General features: G+C 39.6%; 1 protein-coding gene and 1 pseudogene across 1 annotated transcript in view; one reads left to right on the top strand and one right to left on the bottom strand.

Annotated features, from left to right (window-relative positions):
- The window catches only part of Atxn2 (ataxin 2), a gene marked incomplete at its 5' end in the record, with an annotated part of 86406 nt that overhangs the window by 34358 nt on the left and 33117 nt on the right, over positions 1–18931 (top strand). Inside the window, 7 exon segments of the mRNA XM_013503648.1 lie at positions 3492–3689; positions 4039–4146; positions 4413–4483; positions 15853–16157; positions 17234–17297; positions 17997–18149; positions 18513–18579. Of these exon segments, the coding sequence (XP_013359102.1) occupies positions 3492–3689; positions 4039–4146; positions 4413–4483; positions 15853–16157; positions 17234–17297; positions 17997–18149; positions 18513–18579 (966 nt within the window).
- LOC102028300 lies at positions 9165–11015 on the bottom strand (annotated as a pseudogene).

Raw genomic sequence — 18931 nt, 5'->3', positions numbered from 1 at the left:
AGCGCAAGGTCGTGAGTTCGGTTCCTGGTACCGGAGAAAAACCAAAAAAAAAAAAAAAAAGAGTCCGGACAGTGGATCGTATTGGTGCTTACCCAGAGGAGGGGGATGCTTTAGAGAATTTACAATATCCTAAGTCATGACTCAATGAAAAGGGTGTCAAGGATGGGTGACTCGTCAGTCCTGAACACCATTTAGTAAATGCTGAGGGTCAGCTTCAGGAACACACCAGGAGGCGAGCAAGGATTATGACAGAATAAAGGACATGAAAAGTGGAGGGAATGTTCGATTGCCGGGAACATGCTTTGGTAGCCGCCCGAAATGTTCTTGCCATGGTTGACCTGTTCCTGATCACCAAACACCACATTGGGAGCACGTTGTGAGGAAAGTTTGGCTTGGATAAACCACCACTATATTTGGATCAAGTACAAGTCTGATTTAGTAAAAAAGCATTGGTAAATATTTAGAGGTGCACTTTTGTTAATTCAAGTAAAAAGAACAACTAATTGTAACTGTAGACATAGTAACAAGTAGAGGCCTTCGTGGGCCTGCCTTGATCAACGGTTAAGACATTTATTAGGTCAGCAGTACAAAATGATTGAACAACTTATAGACCACAGCGTGTTCCTTTGAATTCATCAAAATAATCCTATCCAGCTTGCCAAGGACTGTGATTGTTTTAGGTAGATATAGTGGTCAAGAGTGAAATGCTTCTCCAAATTGCACTATTGACTGGGTGTGGTGGCACACGCCTGTAATCTCAGCATTTAGGCTGCGGCAGGAAGATTGCTGTGAGTGCGAGACCAGCCTGGGCTACAAAGTAAGTTCAGGTGAGCCTGAACTACATAGTGTGACCTTGTCTCAAAAAACAAAAAACCTCAGCACTATCCAAAGTTGGAGCCACTGGACATGAGACAGCTGTTTCAGATTTTGATAGCCAGTTTTCACAAAGTATTTATCTCCAACTTCAGTTTACTCTAACATTAACTTATGATAAACAGGATGATAATTTCTCAAATCACAACTTTGAAATAGCAGAAATGGACAATTAAGCTCATCTTACCAAAATCTTCAATCAAGGACTGATCAAAGAGATTGCAAACATGTCTTCAATAAACAGCTTTGAGGCAAAACAAAAAATAGAAAAATTTTTAACCTCTCTATCCCAATCACCGAACCAGAAGCTGGCGATTATACCTCCAACTCCCTAACAGGGTTTCTTGATGGAAAAGCCTGAGGGTTGAAGCACTGTTACTACAGAAGGCAGGTTGGTTTAATGAGGAAATGCACTTTTAATAAAAGGACATAATAGGAGTTACGTTAAATGGGAGTAACACTAAGATGAAGGAGGGAGAGCCAAAACAGACTTGTAGAACTTGCTTGTCCTTGTTGGAATAAGCTCTGCACCAGGGGTTAGGTGATATGTGCAGCTGTTTTCAAGTGGATAGCCTGTGTTGCTCAACGCGGCCTCCTCGTCAGTGCAGTGGTTAGCTACTCAGCCTCTGCACGTGTTGTCCCTTACACTGGCAGCTCTTACTACTGCTGCCTCCAGAGCTGTCAGTTTCGAATGACTTTAGTGAATGAAAGGAATAAAAAATGGAGGAGTAACAGATTAAGGAGGAATAAAGGGAATTAGAAGAGCCGGGCAGTTTAGCTCTTCCAGTCAACCAGCCTGCTTGCATGTGACAAAGGGTGGTTTCTGTTGAGGAAGGTCATGTGGAGTGGGAATGTGGTCACCAGTGACCTCGGTCTTATCTGAGGTTGCAGTAGGCAGTGGTTTGTTCATCTTTGCCTTAGCAATATTGTAATCCCCAGAATCAAAGTATTTTTGCCCTTTTTGCAATTGTTTCCTTAAAAAATTGGAACCTCCTGGCTTCTGTCCCAGGTGAGGATACCTTGCTTTTATCTTTCTCTGGACTGGTCACTTTATCTTCCGTTTCCTTCTGGTCTTCGGTCAATGCCGGGAGCAGGCAAGTTGCCAGAGGACTGCTGTCCGTTCCTTGCCCTGGACTTCTGCCTCAGAAGTGGCTGCTGCCTATGACACCTCACGCTCCAACCCTGGGCCCCCGCTGAGCCCCCACCTTGCCAACCCATCGTCTGGCCTTGAGACTCTGGAGCACTTCCTTTTCTTTTTTTTTGTTTCTAAGAAATAATCCAACTTCTTAGTACAGAATGTTGTTATCTTTTTTTAAAGAGTGGCATTTATCTATCTTGCCACTGGAATCTAGTGTCAAACTTCACTTAAAATTTAAGAGTTTAAAAAAATAGTAATAAAAATTTAAGCTTTAGTGTTGCTGGGCATGGTGGTGCACACCTGTAGCTCCAGCACACACACCTGTAACTCCAGCACACTGGAGGCTGAGGCAGGAGAACACTGGGAATTCAAGGCCAGTTTAGGCTACATAGTGAGTTCAAGCCTAGCCTGAACTACACAGTGAAAACCGGTTGCAAAACAACAAAATAACAGCAAAACAACAGGTAAAATTAAATATTCTCCTTAGAGAAAAAAAACTTAAGTGAAGCTAGGTGTGGTGGTATTGGGTTAATAACCCTTAGTTATTCCATGTTGATCAGGCCTGCAGTCTCCCAAGTGAGTGGATGCGAAGACTTAAACGAGACAATTGAAATGATTGAAGGGCTCCAAGAGAGTCTAACTCTCTTACAGACTTTGAGATTCTCTGGATTAAGACAAAGACTCCTCTGGGCAGCCCGTATTTATTAGGTTTACAAACAAACGAGGAGGATACTCGAGAAAACTCATGAATCTAGCAGGACCTTGGGAAATATTTTCCCAAGTAGTAAATTATGTCATTCAGGGGAACTACCTTATCTTTAGGCCGGCATTTATTGTAGGAGTGTGGAGCCTGCAGCTCCAGTCTCCTTGCAGTTAATTGGGGTTGGAGTCAGACATCCTCAGCTGTGGCCTTATCTTGTCCTTTGCGGCTTCACAGGCTGATACAGGCCTCAGCAGTGACCAGTGACTCATAGAGGTTCACTTACTTTGAGTCCACTGCCCATCCCCAGACAAGGTGCCTAAGCTTTGGACAACTCACAAGTAAACATGGAAAGCCAATTGGTTAATATTCTAATAATTCTACTCAGAGCCACTTCAAAGTGGTCTTCATCATGGTGGCGCATGCCTGTACTCGGAGCCCTCAGGAAGCTGAGGCAGGATTGCTGTGAGTTTGGGGCCAGCCTCAACTAATGCTTAGTGAGACCTTATCTCAAAAAGCCCCCCCACCACACACACAAAAAATGTTAATATGATTACTTAGGAGGGAAAACTAAAATTGTACATATTTAGTAATTGCTGTCTTTTTCAAATGCTTGTGTTTCCAATTACTACCACTATTCCTAAGATTTGGAAAAGAAAACAGCATGATGGGATAATGGATGAGCACTGGGGAGGACTGTTTTACCTAGATCTCTAGAGAAGCCACTTTGAGGAAGTAACATTTGAGCTGAGAATGTAATCAATAATGTTTCCTTTCTAGTTCCAAGATTATCTCCCAAGACTCATAGACCTCGGTCTCCTAGACAGAACAGTATTGGAAATACTGCCAGTGGGCCAGTTCTTGTTTCTCCCCAAGCTGGTATTATTCCAGCTGAAGCTGTTGCCATGCCTGTTCCGGCTGCGTCTCCCACACCTGCAAGTCCTGCATCCAACAGAGCTGTAACCCCATCTGTTGAGGGTAGGTGAGAAGGGGATGCCAGAAGTTTGCATGATACCAAAACCGTATTTCATTTTCAGATATGTACTTTGAATACACACTTACATTTTTATAAGTTATTTGCTTATATAATACCTTTGATTTTCATATATGTTATTCTTTAATATCTGATGTTATAAAAGTTAAGTTTCCCTGGCCACTAAATATCTATAACAGTATAATTACTGGTACTTTATAGATTGCCTGCAAAGGAGAGAAACCTCTGAGTTTTGACTAAAAAGATAGGAAATCAAAATTGTTGATTTTTTTTTTTTTCTTCATTTTATATTTCTATCTCATTCTGGTTTTTTTTTTTTTTTAACTCCCCTAGCCAAAGACTCCAGGCTTCAAGATCAGAGGCAGAACTCTCCTGCAGGGAATAAAGAAAATATTAAACCCAGTGAAACATCACCTACCTTTTCAAAAGCTGAAAATAAAGGTTAGAATCTTAGAAAGTTTTCAGACATAACTAGAAATAGGAAGGAGTATGTCTAATTTTGTGCTCAGAATAGAATATTTTTGTTCACATTTTCCTGGTATTATGTTTCTGTAAACACATAGTTTGATAAATGCTAGTACGCAAAGTTAATATTTAAAGTTGCTACTATTTTGATGGTAGATCTTATTTTTAACGTCTTATACTAAAAGAATTTTAAGCTAAAGTTTAGGAAGAAGATTGTATCTAACAGTTTTTGATTTTTGCAGGTGTATCACCAGTTGTTTCTGAACATAGAAAGCAGATTGATGATTTAAAGAAATTTAAGAATGATTTTAGGGTAAGTATTGTGTTGCGTGATGAACTGAAATTTTAAAAAATAAGCAGTAAGCTTGGTATAGCTATTCAGGAGGCTGTAGCAGAAGCATAGTGAGTTAAAGGGCAGCCTGGGCAACTTAGTCCCTGTCTCAGAACTTAACAAAAAAGGTATTTGGGGATGTAGCTCAGTGACCGAAGACCCCTGGGTCATTCCTCAGTATGACAAAAATAATAATTGAAAATAAAAATATATTAAAACATTAACCGTTTTTCGATCATCAGTTTACAACAATGTATTATGCAAATAGTAAAAAATATCAAGCCGTGTATGCAGGAAGCTAAACATGCTCTGTTCTTTAAGTTTGATAACCTAAGATCATGAGATTCACTAAGAATAATACAGGTATCAAATGAGGGTATAGCTGGGCATGCTGGTGCACACTTGTAATCCCAGCACTTGGGAGGCTGAGGCAGGTAAATTTGCAAGTTTAATGCCAGCCTGAACTACAAAGTGAGACCCTGACTCAAAAAAACAAACAAAGCAGTATAATCTTGACATTTGAAGCCATGATAACATAGCTTATCCTTTGATGCTCCTTATTACCTTGCTTAGTCCGGCCAGTTTTGGTAAAGCAAGGCTAAGTCATTCACTGTTGGGTGTGGTTGATAGAGGTATACTAGAGCTTGATGTTCTGAGGAAATTTCTACTTTGTGAATAAAGGTATGAGTTGTGGTAGAAATCTTTCATGTATTTGTTTTTTGCAGTGCTGGAGATCAAACCTAGCATGGGAGACAAGTGCTGTACCTTGAGCTACATCCATAGTCCCTATGGCAGAAATCGTATATTTCTGTATTTTACAACAGGCTTCTGTGAACATACCCTGAAATCTCCCTGATAACTATTTCATTCTTTTGCATGAAATTTATTATACTATAGATATCAAGGGATTTTGAGACTAATTCGAGAAATTTTGTGGGATAGGGATGTATAGCTCAGTGGTAGAGAGCTTGCCTAGCTTGTGAAGTCCCTGTTTGAATTCCTGGCATGAAAGGAAGGAAGGAAGGGAGGAAGGAAGGAAGGGAGGAAGGAAGGAAGGGAGGGAGGGAAGGAGGGGAGAGGGTGGGCAGGACGGGGGGGGGAGGGGGGGGAGAGAGAGAGGAAGGGAAGGAGAGAACTCTTGAAAGTTAGCTTATTAGAGGGGACAAATAGGATTATTAGCCTTAAACGTAAATGACTGGATAAAGAGATAAATGAATCAAAGGGATGAAGCAGCATTTTCTCAGCCTATGTTGCAGCTCGCTAAATTTTTCTTAATGTTTGCCAATTTATTTAGCTAATAGTTTCATTCTTGACTTAATGACAAAAATCCAATAATGTATAATAACATTTCATACTTTATCATATCTACTCAGCTTTAGTGTTATTAGTTGTTAATTTAAATTTTAATTTGTTAAGCAATGGTTAATACAAATAATACAAAGAATAATAAATGAGTGGTTACGTGCCCACTCCTCAGGTTAATAAGTCAAGCCTTTCAGCACAAGATTTCTTGTGTACTTGCCCTGCTCAGCTGCTTCCTCCCCTCCCTCCCAGAGGGAAGCTTCTTTCTGTGCAGTTCTGTCTACTTACACTGCATATGAAAAGCTCCCTGATAGGTCACACTGTTTATATAATTTTAAATTTGTTATAAATGATGTTATGCCATAGATATGCATGCCCATTTGGGTTTTTTCCTCAGCATTATTCGTTTTGTAACCATTTAGTAGCTGTTTATAGTACACTGGCATTAAATGTTAAGAAAAAAATTCTTACATTGTAGCATATGAGTGTATTTTTGTACCAGCTTTTGTACAATAAGGTGTAACTTACATATCATATGATTCAACTCTTTAAAGAATTCAGTGGTTTTTAGAAGAAGTATACTCGCAGTGTTGTACAGCTATCACCACAGCTGACTTCAGAATCTATTTGTCGGCCCCGGAAGGAAACCCAGTATCCTGTAGCAGTCGCTCCCTATTTGCCTTGTCCACCTGCTTTCCACCTCCCCTGACTAAGCAACCACATACCTGCTTTCTGTCTCTGTGAATTTGCCTATTCTCGACATACCGTGTAAGTGGAATCACGTGGTATCTGGCCTTTACGTCTTTCACATAGCAATTTTTTCAAGGTTGATCCATGCTGGTTCATTTCCAGTATATTTTGTCTATTCATCTGTGGATCCCTCACTGTTATTCTCACTGTTTTAGAATTATGAATAGTGTTTCTACAAACATGAGTGTACAGTTTTTGTGTAGACATAATGTTTTCATTTCTCTTGCATATGTGCCTTACATTGGAATATTTGGATCATATGGTAACTCTTGTGTTAAACCTTTTGAGGAACCAAGAAGTTGTTTGCCAGGGCAACTGTATTACTTTACATTTCCTACTAGCAGGATATGAGGTTATTTTGTTGCTGTTGTTGAAGACAGGATCTCACTATGTAGCCCAGGCTGGCCTCGAACTCGGACCAGTCGTCCTACCTCAGCTTTCCAAGTGCCAAGATTATAGGGATGTGCAACCACGCCCAGCAAGGATTTTTATTTTTCCACCTCCTGGCAGGCATTTGTTTTTTGTTCTTTGTTTTTTTTTAGATTTAAAATTTCTTGAGTATTGCGTATAGCATTGTATTATGGGAATAAGAATATAACAAAATAACCAACCAAGCAAACAGAACAAAACAAAAACCGGTTGTCTTGTGGACCATTTCCATTCCTTACTTGAAACATAATCAGATCAGTGAAACAATACAATTTCTACACCAAATTAGTCAAAGAGTTTGTCAAAGTAGTACTGTGTATGAGTTATAACCATACCTCAACTATTTTAATAATACAAGTCTAGATTTTCCAGGTTGTAAACAGCACTAGATTGGGCTATTAACATGAAAAAATATACCACTAACAGGTACATGAATTGAGGTCATAGTAAATTTTGTGTTGTTGTTATTTTTTGGACCAGGTGTATAGCTCGGTGGCACCACACCTGCCTGGCAAGTGCAAGGTCCTGAGTTCAATTCCCAGTACCAAACATAAAAAAGAGTGGTTTTTATTATTTATTTATTTTTTAGACAAGGTCTCCCTGTGTAGCGCAGGCTGGCCTTGAACTCGCTTGTATATCCCAGACTGGCTTCAAACTCAGAGCAATCCTCTTTCCTCAGCCTCCCAAGTGCTGAGATTACAGGTGTGGGCCACCACACTCAGCTCATAATAATTAAAAAAAAAAAAAAAACTTTTAAACTGTATTTGATAGAGATTATTTTTGAGTTGCACTATCCATTCCAAAACTCTTAACACATATACAGAGTTCAAACATTCTTTATAAAATCAGATGCAAGGATCTAAATACACTATAAATTTAGCAAAATACTTTTAGGTATGCAAGCATAAATACCCTAGGGTTTAAGTTACTGAGGAAGACAATTGCCAATATATTCTTCAAGAATGGTTTCTTCTTTATTAAAAACCAGCCTTTGGTCTTAGATGCATTGCACCTAGGTAAGTGCGCAAAATCCCATAAGGTAAGAAACAGGAATCACAATATGATGCATTGTAACAATGTTTATGTATAGTACCTCGTCTTTTGAATTCAAGAGTTTACATACTCAGGAAAGAAAATTAGTTAAAAGTGAGATTTTAAAAGATCTTGCTTATTCCTTTGTGTATTACTTTTCCATCACTGAAAAGTTCTCAGGAGACCAACATAGTAAAAGTTCCATAAGCTACATAATGGATCTGTGTTAAAGTGGCACATGTTCTCAATATAGGTAGTGAGGTTTGACTAGCCCAGCCATAATTTCATTTTATTAGAAAAGCTGATAAACTCAATAAGGAAGGGTAAACCTAAATTCCCAACCACGCATGGTGGCGCACACCTGCAATCCCAGCACTTGGGAGGCTGAGGCAGGAGGATTGCTGCGAGTTCAAGGCCAACCTGAACTGAATAGTGGAACCTTGTCTCAAAAAAAAAGACAAACAGGCCAGGTGTGGTGGTACACACCTGTATCCCCAGCACTGGGGAGGCTGAGGCAGGAGGATCCTTGTGAGTTTGAGACCAGCCTGGGCTACAAATTGAGCTCAAGGTCAGCCAGGTCTCGCATAGTGAGACTCTGTCTCAAAAACAAAACAAACAAAGCTAAATTCCCAATGCAAGCATAAAGAAAACAAAACAACAAAAAACCTTACCAACGAAAATTGCCCACATAATACAACCTTAATACAAAGGATATAATGTACTCTGCAGCGTGACATTTTATATTTCTCACAGCAGCTCTCTCCTACTTAGAAATTAGAGACTATCCTTTTCCCCCTAGTACTGTACTGTGGATTGAACACAAGGACTTTACAGTTATTCTCCCAGCCCTTAGTTAAGTGTTTATAAAACATTCACAATTTCAGTTACACACACGACTTCTGAAAATAACATTTTTAAATATAGTCTTTCTGTTCTGTAAAAATAGCCTATTTACATATGGTCAAAACAGTCTTTTCTTATTTGGGAAATTTTCTTTTCTTTTTTTTTTTTTTTTGAGACAGGGTCGTACTATGTAGTTCAGGCTGGTCCTGAACTCACTGTGTATCCCAGGCTGGCCTTGAACTCTCAGCAACCCTCCTGCCTCAGCCTCCTGAGTGCTGGAATTACAGGTGTGCACCACCATGCCTGGCCGGGAAATTTTCTATGCACAATAATTTTTTTAAAACTCCAACATTTATATCAGTATTTCTACTGTTAAGGTAAGTGGGTGCCACCTAGTGTTTAATTTCTGCAACTAACCTTACAAATTCAAAACTGGTATTAAAACCCAGGTTCTAAAAACTACATTTGGGAAACGCTTCCCCCAGCCCATATGTTTATGATGGCAAAATAAAATCATGAAAACAATGTAATGATGTAAAAATTAGTATAAAAATAGCCACATGCTACTAAAATATGGAAAACCTTTTTTAATTCAAATGCAGATTGAGGCCTCCTTTAAGTTATCAAACCCTAGGGAATATCTAGGTAATCAGAATATACATAAAGGTTCTGTTAATAGGCTAGTCAAAAGTTAGGGGTTAGTCACAATTTATAATGAATATAAGGCAAATGCTTTATTCAAAGCATCATTTACTTGAAGTAGTCAAAGCAGGAAAGGTAGTAATGCATTATTTTTTGAAATACATGTGGTCTTCTATCTCTAAGCTTCATTACATCAAAAGAACAAAGTGGGCTTAATGTTTCACTTAGGATTATTCAGCATTAGCAGTTTTTACAGAAACAAACTGGACTGTTAATAAATTACAGTCATGCTAATGAAAGCTTTTTCTTGGTGGCTTTATGGCCAAAATCTAAACTGTAGGACGATCTTCTGAAAAATTGGAATGTAAAGTGTTGGGTTGGATTTCCATTTCATCAGTGTCTTCATCATCATCTCCAGTGTCATCAGACAATTTCATCATCATCTCTGGGACCAAATGTACCAGTGTCCCAGACCGTAGCATGCTCAGGAAGTTTGCCATATGCTTTCAGACTTCTTGCTTCCTCCGCACTGTGTTTAGAACCATATCTGCATTGTTATCCTGATAGTCCCGGAAACCAACCACTCTGATATCTGAGGTAGTACCTGAACCTTTTCCCTCAACTTCGGTCTGAGGGGGACATAAGCTTTTCACACCATCAAAGCACATAGCTTCTCATAGTCCGTTCCCAGCATCTTGATTACCTGAGTGTATTCTTGCCCAGCCTCTTTGAATACCAGTTCTCTTCATTCGAATTTATTTCCATTCTTACCTCTGTGTCTGTCTTTAACTCTTCTGTCTTTACTCTTGGGCCTGGTGATTATGGCAGCCATGGCGTTCCTCTGACTTCTTGCTGGCTGGACAGCATCTATGACTCCGGGAGGCACGAGGGATGCAGCGATGCGCACAGGAGAGTCTCGTGACCAGGCTTTTCTGAGATCAGCTTGTGTCCATGCTCAGCAGCAGCCAGGCACTTGTGGTTATGTCTTTGTTTTTTATTGTAGTCATTTTTTGGATATGAAGTGGTAGTATCTCACTGTGGTTTTGCTTTTTAACTACATTACTGGAGATTGAATCCAGGAGCTTGCACGTGGAAGGTGTATGCTTTACCCCTGAGTTATGTCCTCAGTCCTTTTTTATTTTCTAGTTTGAGACAGGGTCTCACTAAGTTGCCCATGCTAGCCTCAAAATCTTGGAATATTTACTAGCTGGGGTTGTTTGTAGGAATGAGTTACCACGCCTGTGTCACTGTCTGTGGTTTGCATACGCAGTTCTTTCATGATTTATGATGTTGAACATAAAAAGTGTTTATTGATCACATATCATTTGGATTAGTGTACTGAAGTTGTTAGTGTGTTTTTAAAATTGGGGGCTTTTTGTTTGTCTTTCTTTGGACCTTTTGAGACTGGGTTTTGCTCTGCAGTTCGGGCTGGCCTTTTCTTGCCCCTGTTGAATTATCTTCACATTCTTTCGTTTTTTGAGGCTGGGTCTCACTACGTAGTACAGGCTGACCTTGAGCTCACTGTGTAGCCCAGGCTACCCTGGACCTTGGGGTGATCCTCCTGTATCCGCCTCCTAAGTGTGGAGCAATAGGTGTGTGCCACCATGCCTGGCAGTCTTCACATTCTTGTTGAAAGTCTAATGTGAAAGTTTGTTACTGGTCTCTGAAGTTTCCTCTGTTGATGTGTGTTTCTTATCCCTGAGTCGGCATCACTGTCTTGATTATAGTTCATATATTTTTAAATGCTATATTTGTTCCTTTAATAGAAAAATATTTTGGCCATCATATTAGTTCACAACTTTCTGTAAATTTTTGTTAATACTTGAGCATTAATGGGAGAGCATTAAAATTTTCTTTAGGTCTTTATCTTAATACTTTTTGATGTCTGAATAACAGTACGTGTTGTTTCTTTGAATAATTCCCTAAACTATTAGTGAATGCAGTGGTTTGAGGAACATTTGAGGATAGTTTTAAGAATATAAGAAATGCATGGAGTGTGAGAAATACATAGTTCTAAGAAACATTTCTTAAAATTATAAGGTGAGCCTTAGGGTTTTTCTCTTAAGGTAAATTGATATTATCAGCTAACAATTATGGAGTAATTCCTACATACCAGACACTGTTCTGGGTGCTTGTTTGGTTTTTTGTTTGTTTGTTTTTGTCTTTTTGGGTTATTTTGTCTTTTTGAGACAGTCTCACTATGCAGTTCAGGCTGGCCTTGAGCTCACTTTGTAGCCCAGGCTGGCCTTGAACTCTGCAGCGATCCTCCTGCCTCAGCCTCCCGAGTGTTGGGATGACAGGTGTGCTTATGCACCCTTATCTTAAATTCACTTTGAAGCACATTATATTACTATGTGCATTACCTATGTGAGGAAATTGAGGCAAAGAGAAGTTATTTCTCAAAAACAGGCTGCTGGTAAAGAATGTGTCCTGGCCATCTGATGTTTAAGCTTCTAATGCTTTGAACAGTAGCGAGAAGTACGTATTGCACTGTTATGAACAAATCTTCAGAGCCACTCTAGTGACAACATGTGGCTTGGAGTACATTTGTTCACAAAAATCTAGTCTTTCACTGAGTCAGAAGTAGGAATATCCTGTGGGTTTTTCTGCTTTAGCCCCACCTCTTGCCCTTGAGAACTATCTATAACCTCTAGGGATACCTTTGTATAAGAGGCTGATTGTTTTATTTGTGCTGTAAATAGACCTGGGTTTGAATGTTGGCCCACACACCCTCTGTTTGGGACATGGGGCGTCTCCACTCTTCCCAAGCTAAAAGAGGGAATAGTTGTAGAACCTGCTTCAACTGTAGGATAATGTATATAATTATAGAAACTGTTCTTGTGAGATTTAAATAAGAATTACGCGTGAGGTGTTTAAATTAGTGCCTGGTTCGTAGTACACATGCACTCAGTCATACTAATTCCGTTTTTTTGGAGGGGTGGGCGCCAACAGGGCCTTGAACTATGTAGCCCAGGCTGCGCTTGAAATTGCTGCAGTCCTCTTGCGTCAGCTTCTCAAGTGTTTGTGTTGCAGGTGTGTGCCACCGAGCCTGGCTTTCAGTCATGCAAATTCTTATTACCAAAGTACAGGTAACTGTCAGTGTTTTCTTTCTGAGGCTGTAGCTCAGTGACAGTGTGTGTTTACTTAGTATATGTGAAGCCTTGAACTTCAACCTCAGCACCTTAGTTTCCCGGTGGACTCGCCATTTGTAAGATGGCAGGAATAGCACCTACATCAAATAGGTCTTTATAAAGACTAAATGAATGAGTCTGTAAATATTTTGAACAGCATCCAGCCCATAGGAAGTAGTGTAGATGTATTTGCCATTATAAGATTAATAGCAACAACAAAAGTCTTATATTTGCCCTCACTCAAGGAACCTTGTGGTGAATAGTCTTCTTCTTTTTTTTTTTTTTCTCTGTTTTTGATTTTGTTTTTTTCCGGTACTGGGAATTGAACTCACAGCCTTATGCTTGCCAGGCAGGCGCTGTGCCATTGAACTAAATCCCCAGCCCCATAGTCTTGAAGTCTTCTTTAGGACACAGTCAGTCTGTTACGTATGTAACCTCCGCTATGCTACTTTGGCAATAAGTGCACCCCAAACAGTAAGTTCCTATATTATGACCTAAATTGCCACAGGACCCAAATAGATGCCCCTATTAATTTTTTTCCCTGAGCTATGTGAGGACACAGCAGCTGTGCTGGTGCCGTAGTGATGCTCGAGATGTCTCTGAGTTGCTGTTTGCTCTGACACCATGGGCTTCAGTAGGAGCACCTTTGGTTGGTTGTTATTTGAGCCGAGGTCTTAGGTGTTACCCAGCTGGCCTCGAACTCACAATCTCAGTGTGCAAGGTACAGCTGTGCTGCCCACACAGGTGAAAGTACTGAGGCTGAAGAGGTAGCTCAGCTCTTATAACCTTGAGTGACCTCTGCCGTGCAGATTGCTCTTCTGTGTGTTCTTGTCACCTGGGCCACTGCTTGTGTCTGTTCTCATTTCAGTGTTTGCTGCTGCTCCTTGCTCTTCTCTTTTTTGTTTCTTTGTGTGTGCACACACATGCTAAGGGGGATCGAAGCAGGGACACCCTGTCACTGAACCACATCGCCATCACTTTTAGTATATTTTTTAAAATTTTAAGATAGGGTCTCACTAAATTAGTTGCCTGAGCAGTACTCAAATTTGCAGTCCCCCTCCTTCAGTCTTCCCAAGTGCTGATGATACAGGAAAATAAAAACTCGCAACCTGAATGATCTCTGGGAAGAGTTCATGTTCTCTAAAACTGAAGAATGAATTTTAGGAACAGTGAAGGTTAAGAGCAGAATATATTTATTGAGGGAAAAGAAGAAAGCTTCTGTCCAAGAGAAGGACAGAAGGGGGGCTCCGGTGAGTTGCCCAAAACTCTGTCTTCTCTAGGGACTTTTATAGACCAAACCACAAGGTGAGGTGGGTCCAAGGTAAGGGAAAAATGGACAAAATTATGATCAGCCAGTAAGAATTCTTCAGGTAAAATTGATTAAACCGGGATCAAATAGGGAAGTGAGTCACGGAGCAAGCGGGCATGAATACAGAACGTGCTTTTCCTGTAAGGGGTTGGGTCAGTGACTCTTCAAGGCCATGGCCACCTACTTGGAATATCAGTCCCGCAATCCCGATGTCCATCCCTAGGGAGGAATGTGGGTGCATTTGTTTAGTCCTTTGTCTTGAGATCTGTCCCACAGCAAATACATATCTTTCACACTGGCTCCTTTGAGGGCCTGGCCCTGTCTGACTGCCTGTAATATTTCTATCTAACTCAGCTGCCTATAACACTGGGATTCCTGCTGTGCTGGCTTGCTCTTTCCTTCCCAATTTCATGTCATTCCCTTCACCTGTCCCTGTTGCTCTCTTTTGTGGAGGATGATATCTCACATCTTCTTCAGCCATTGGTAGCATTTATTTCTTCTGGTCTACAAGTTTTAAAACCCTTAACTATCTCAGTAACACCTGTGTTTTCTGCTGTTCTTGATGGTTCAGACCTTAGAATTTTTTTACTTCAGAGTTTAGAAGGCCTCACTGGATCAGGAATATAGCTCAGTGGCACAGGTGCCTGCCTGGCAAGCGCAAGCTCCTGAATTCAATTCCCGGTACCAAAAAGTAAAAAATAAAAATAGAAGGTCTCGCTGCCAACACTGTAAGCACGTCTCCCTCAGTCCCCATCTCCGTCTGACTTCCCAGGCCCATTGTGCTCTGGCTGTACCCCAGGCTCTGTAGTGGTCTCCACATCTTACTTGCTGCCCTCCAGGTTATCTCTGCACAGCTGTAGTTCTCCTCTTCCAGAAATGCAGATTCCTCACTACTATACCCTCCTTAAAATTCCTCAGTGACTTCTCATGACCCTAGAAAATAAAATAGAGTCCTCAGCATGGCCTTGAAGTTGCCTGTGAGTACCATCTTTTAGCCCCTAGAGCTCCCCTGTTTTGAGATGGAGTTACCTTTTCCCTTGCCTTGGGATTTTTGAGCAGGCGGTTTCTCTTGCACAGACTGTTCCCCTTTTCTAAACTCATCTCCTAAGCATTGTTCACACCTTAGACTAGATGGCAGTTCCATTGAGAATCTTTGCCTTCCTGTGGGTTGCTTTTCCTATGGGCTTCCATAGCATTTTCCTGCATTTTGTTGTGTCTGATCTTAGGCAGATGGCAAGTATAAGACGATAAAGCTACTCCATATTTTCCATAGCCAGCAAACACGATTGCTGATGTATGATAGACATGCAGTAAATATTTAACATTAAGATAGTTGAGTCTTACCATAACTGTGTCCTGTATGGTATAGACATTGTATTATTATTGACTTGTACTAAAAGCATTATTCTTTTTTAATCCTTTTTTTTTTAAAATTAAGTTTGTTGGTACATTTTAGGTATATATAACGATCACATTCATCATACAAGTTTTACCTGTACATGATATAACTTGATTCTTTTTTCTTTGTCTTTTTTTCCCCCTCATTCCCCTACCCTCCTTTCAACCCCATGCCCTTCATTTACAAAAGCTTTGAGCATTACTCTTTTTTTTTTTTTTTTTTTTTGGTCTTTTTGAAACAGGGTCTTACTATGCAGTTCAGGCTGGCCTTGAATTCACTTTGTAGCCCAGGCTGGCATCAAAGTTGCAATGATCCTCCTGCCTCAGCCTCCCAAGTGCTGGGATTACAGGCATGCGCCACCACATCCGGCTGAGCATTACTCTTAAAATACAGAAAATAGCCTTACTCAAAACATTTCATGTTCGGAGATAATATTACTTTGGTTATACTCATGGAAAAAAATAATTACTAGAATTATTGAAAGTATTTAAGTGTAATTATTTCCTTTATTTAGTTACAGCCAAGTTCCACTTCTGAATCTATGGATCAAGTACTAAACAAAAATAGAGAGGGAGAAAAATCAAGAGATTTGATCAAAGAGAAAATTGAACCAAGTGCTAAGGATTCTTTCATTGAAAATAGCAGCAGCAACTGCACCAGCGGCAGCAGCAAGCCGAATAGCCCCAGCACCTCCCCATCAGTACTTAGTACCTCGGAGCACAAGCGGGGACCCGAGGTCACATCCCAGGGGGTCCAGACTTCCAGCCCAGCGTGTAAACAAGAGAGAGACGAGAAAGAGGAGAAGAAGGATGCAGCTGAGTGAGTAAACCTGGACTTACCAAATCCTGTTGTTCAGATAACTTTCTTTGTTCAGTGTGTTTTACCCTTCCAACTCAGTCTATCTGGACTTTTAGGCTGCTTTTAAAAAGCTACTAGTTTATAAACAATTGGCCTGAACAGATACTGTGTTAGACAGATCATTACACCTTCACTACTCTTCTGTTTCCCCCATTTTTGCACTTCTGGGTGAGGGAACCAGGCATTAAGTGAAAGGGGCTTTTTCTGGAAACCTACGGGCATTGGAAAGTTCCTTTCCAAGTTTTGGGAACCTGTCTCTCCTGACTGTAGTCAGACTCAACCTTCATGTGCCTGTAGAACTAAGAGCAGCCACATTCAAGAAGATGGTGAAGTTTCTGGTACCCCAACTTGAAATTCAAAGTGTTTTGCATTGGACATGATGTTCTGGTTAATGTTTAGATTTGTTAAGATAATCCTAATTCTACAGATCTGGTGTATCTTAAATGGCTTCAGAGATAGATGTGGTGGTGTGTGTCTGTAATCGTAGCAACCTGGAAGCCGAGGCAGGAGGATTTCCATAAGTTTGGGGCAAGTCTGAACTGCATAGCAAGACTCTGTCTCATAAAACAAAAAAAATTTCCCTTAGACCTTAACCAACATTGATTTGTGTGTGTTCTATCAAACAGCCAAACCACTTTATAGCTAAATTTTTGAGATACAACTTAAGTTGGGGAATCTTGTTCTTGATTTGAGGCAAAAAACTTTATTAGAGCCCTAACTTTTCTCAAGATATGTAAAAAGTATCTTATTAAATACGATTGCCAGGTATGAAATACAAATATAGTAAGCATTGCTTTTAATATAAGGATCTTTTAAGAACAAATTTTGTTCTTGCTTGTCTGGCTCCTTTATCAAATTAAGGAGTGGGTGCACGTGCGTGCATGTGCTTCATAAAGATGGAGTCTTCTGCTGAAAACTGTTTAAATTGTATGTTTAACAATGTAAAAACAGTTTAGGTATAGAAAAATTTAGGGAACCACAAAACCCATGCAGGTTTCACTGACTTTTTTTTTTTTTTTTTTTTTTTTCTGGTTTAGGCAAGTTAGGAAGTCAACATTGAATCCCAATGCAAAGGAGTTCAACCCTCGTTCTTTTTCTCAGGTAACTTTGTTACTTTCTTCTAGGTAAGCTAGTCTCTAAAAATAATTATAATTAGTTATAATCACCCCCCTCCCGTACCTATCATCTAAGTTCACTTTAGTGTGCTAAAACAACTTTATTTTGTTCATATGGGTCACTAGTGAAACTTTAGACATAAAAAAGATTCTTGTTTGGTTAGGAGTTAGGTGTTACCTGGGGGGAAATTTTGACTCTTTCTGACTCAGAATTTGAAGGTTGGCAAGATAGACTATCAGGTTCATTAACACTGTTCAAAACACTGTTATAGTTTTCTACTGAATTTATTTAAAAAATTGTTTTGTATTTTTAAAACACTTCCTCTGGATCCAAATTACTACAACTATTTATATATTTTTTGAAAGTGTACAATATTTAACTTACCATTTTTTTCACTGGCAGGGTTTTGCTTTAGCTTTCTGCAAAAACATTTTAAATTCTTTCATTTACACATTTATTTCCTGTGGTGTTTATTGGTTGTTGGTTTGTGTTTTACTGTTCTTAATTTTTTTCCCTCGATAAAACGTACTGGTTAAAAGCAAATAAAAAGTTGAAAGATTAGGGAAATCAACCTGAAAATTGCAATAATAATTAATTTTTCACCGTGAGATAGCTGACATTTAGTTCATTTTGTTTTGTTATTTTATTTTATTTTATTTTATTTTATTTTATTTTATTTTACAGCCAAAGCCTTCTACCACCCCAACTTCCCCTCGGCCTCAAGCACAACCTAGCCCATCTATGGTGGGCCATCAGCCACCAACTCCAGTTTATACTCAGCCTGTTTGTTTTGCACCAAATATGATGTATCCAGTCCCAGTGAGCCCAGGCGTGCAGGTGAGTCATGGAATTTGACGTTTACTTAGCTACCCTGCTTGTTCGACTCCGCTTTCTTTAGATTTGCAGTGATTTGCGGTCTATTCACATACAGAAGTATTTGAAGGAGGGAGGGGTGCAGTGGTTTGGTCTGTTGTTAGTATAAGGATCTGAATCTCACAATGTCTGCTGATGAGAAAGATGAATTAGATTTACTATAGCTTGTTGGAGTGTGTCCTTTTAGCTTGGGTATGATTTTATTTTTAACAACACGTAGGAGATGAGGAAAACTCAGATCTGGCTCTCCAGCAAGATAAAACCAATAGTGATGGACCACCTTCTTATCATACGAATCTAATGTATTTTCTTTTTAATTCCCTCAAGCCTTTATACCCAATACCCATGACGCCCATGCCAGTGAATCAAGCCAAGACATATAGAGCAGGTAAAGGTGAGAATAATCCTGCCTGTGTTTGCTTGTAGCTTGCATGCTGCATGAATTAAACTGCTTAGTTTATAATAAATACTAGTGGCTTAGCTTTGATTTTTAATTAGGCTGTGTGTTGAATTTTGATGACCAACATTAAGGTATTTGGATGAATTTTTATGAAGAAAAATGCCTTAGTTGTGATTGTTCAGTATCTTATTTAAAAATAATTACTAAATTCTGAAGTTTGCAGTCTGAAGTCTGAATTTAAATTTGGAGTTAAATATGAAACAGGGTTTGCTAGACTGATTTACTAGACTGCTGACTTTATTTTACATTAAACAACAATTATTGGGGCTGGGGATTTTTTTTTTTT

This window comes from Chinchilla lanigera, unplaced genomic scaffold (genome assembly GCF_000276665.1).
Source record: "Chinchilla lanigera isolate Chin_1 unplaced genomic scaffold, ChiLan1.0 scaffold00081, whole genome shotgun sequence".
In the NCBI taxonomy this organism is placed as follows: Eukaryota; Metazoa; Chordata; class Mammalia; order Rodentia; family Chinchillidae; genus Chinchilla; species Chinchilla lanigera.
Note: the sequence above shows the minus strand (reverse complement) of the source record. Positions and strands in the feature narration are given on the sequence as shown.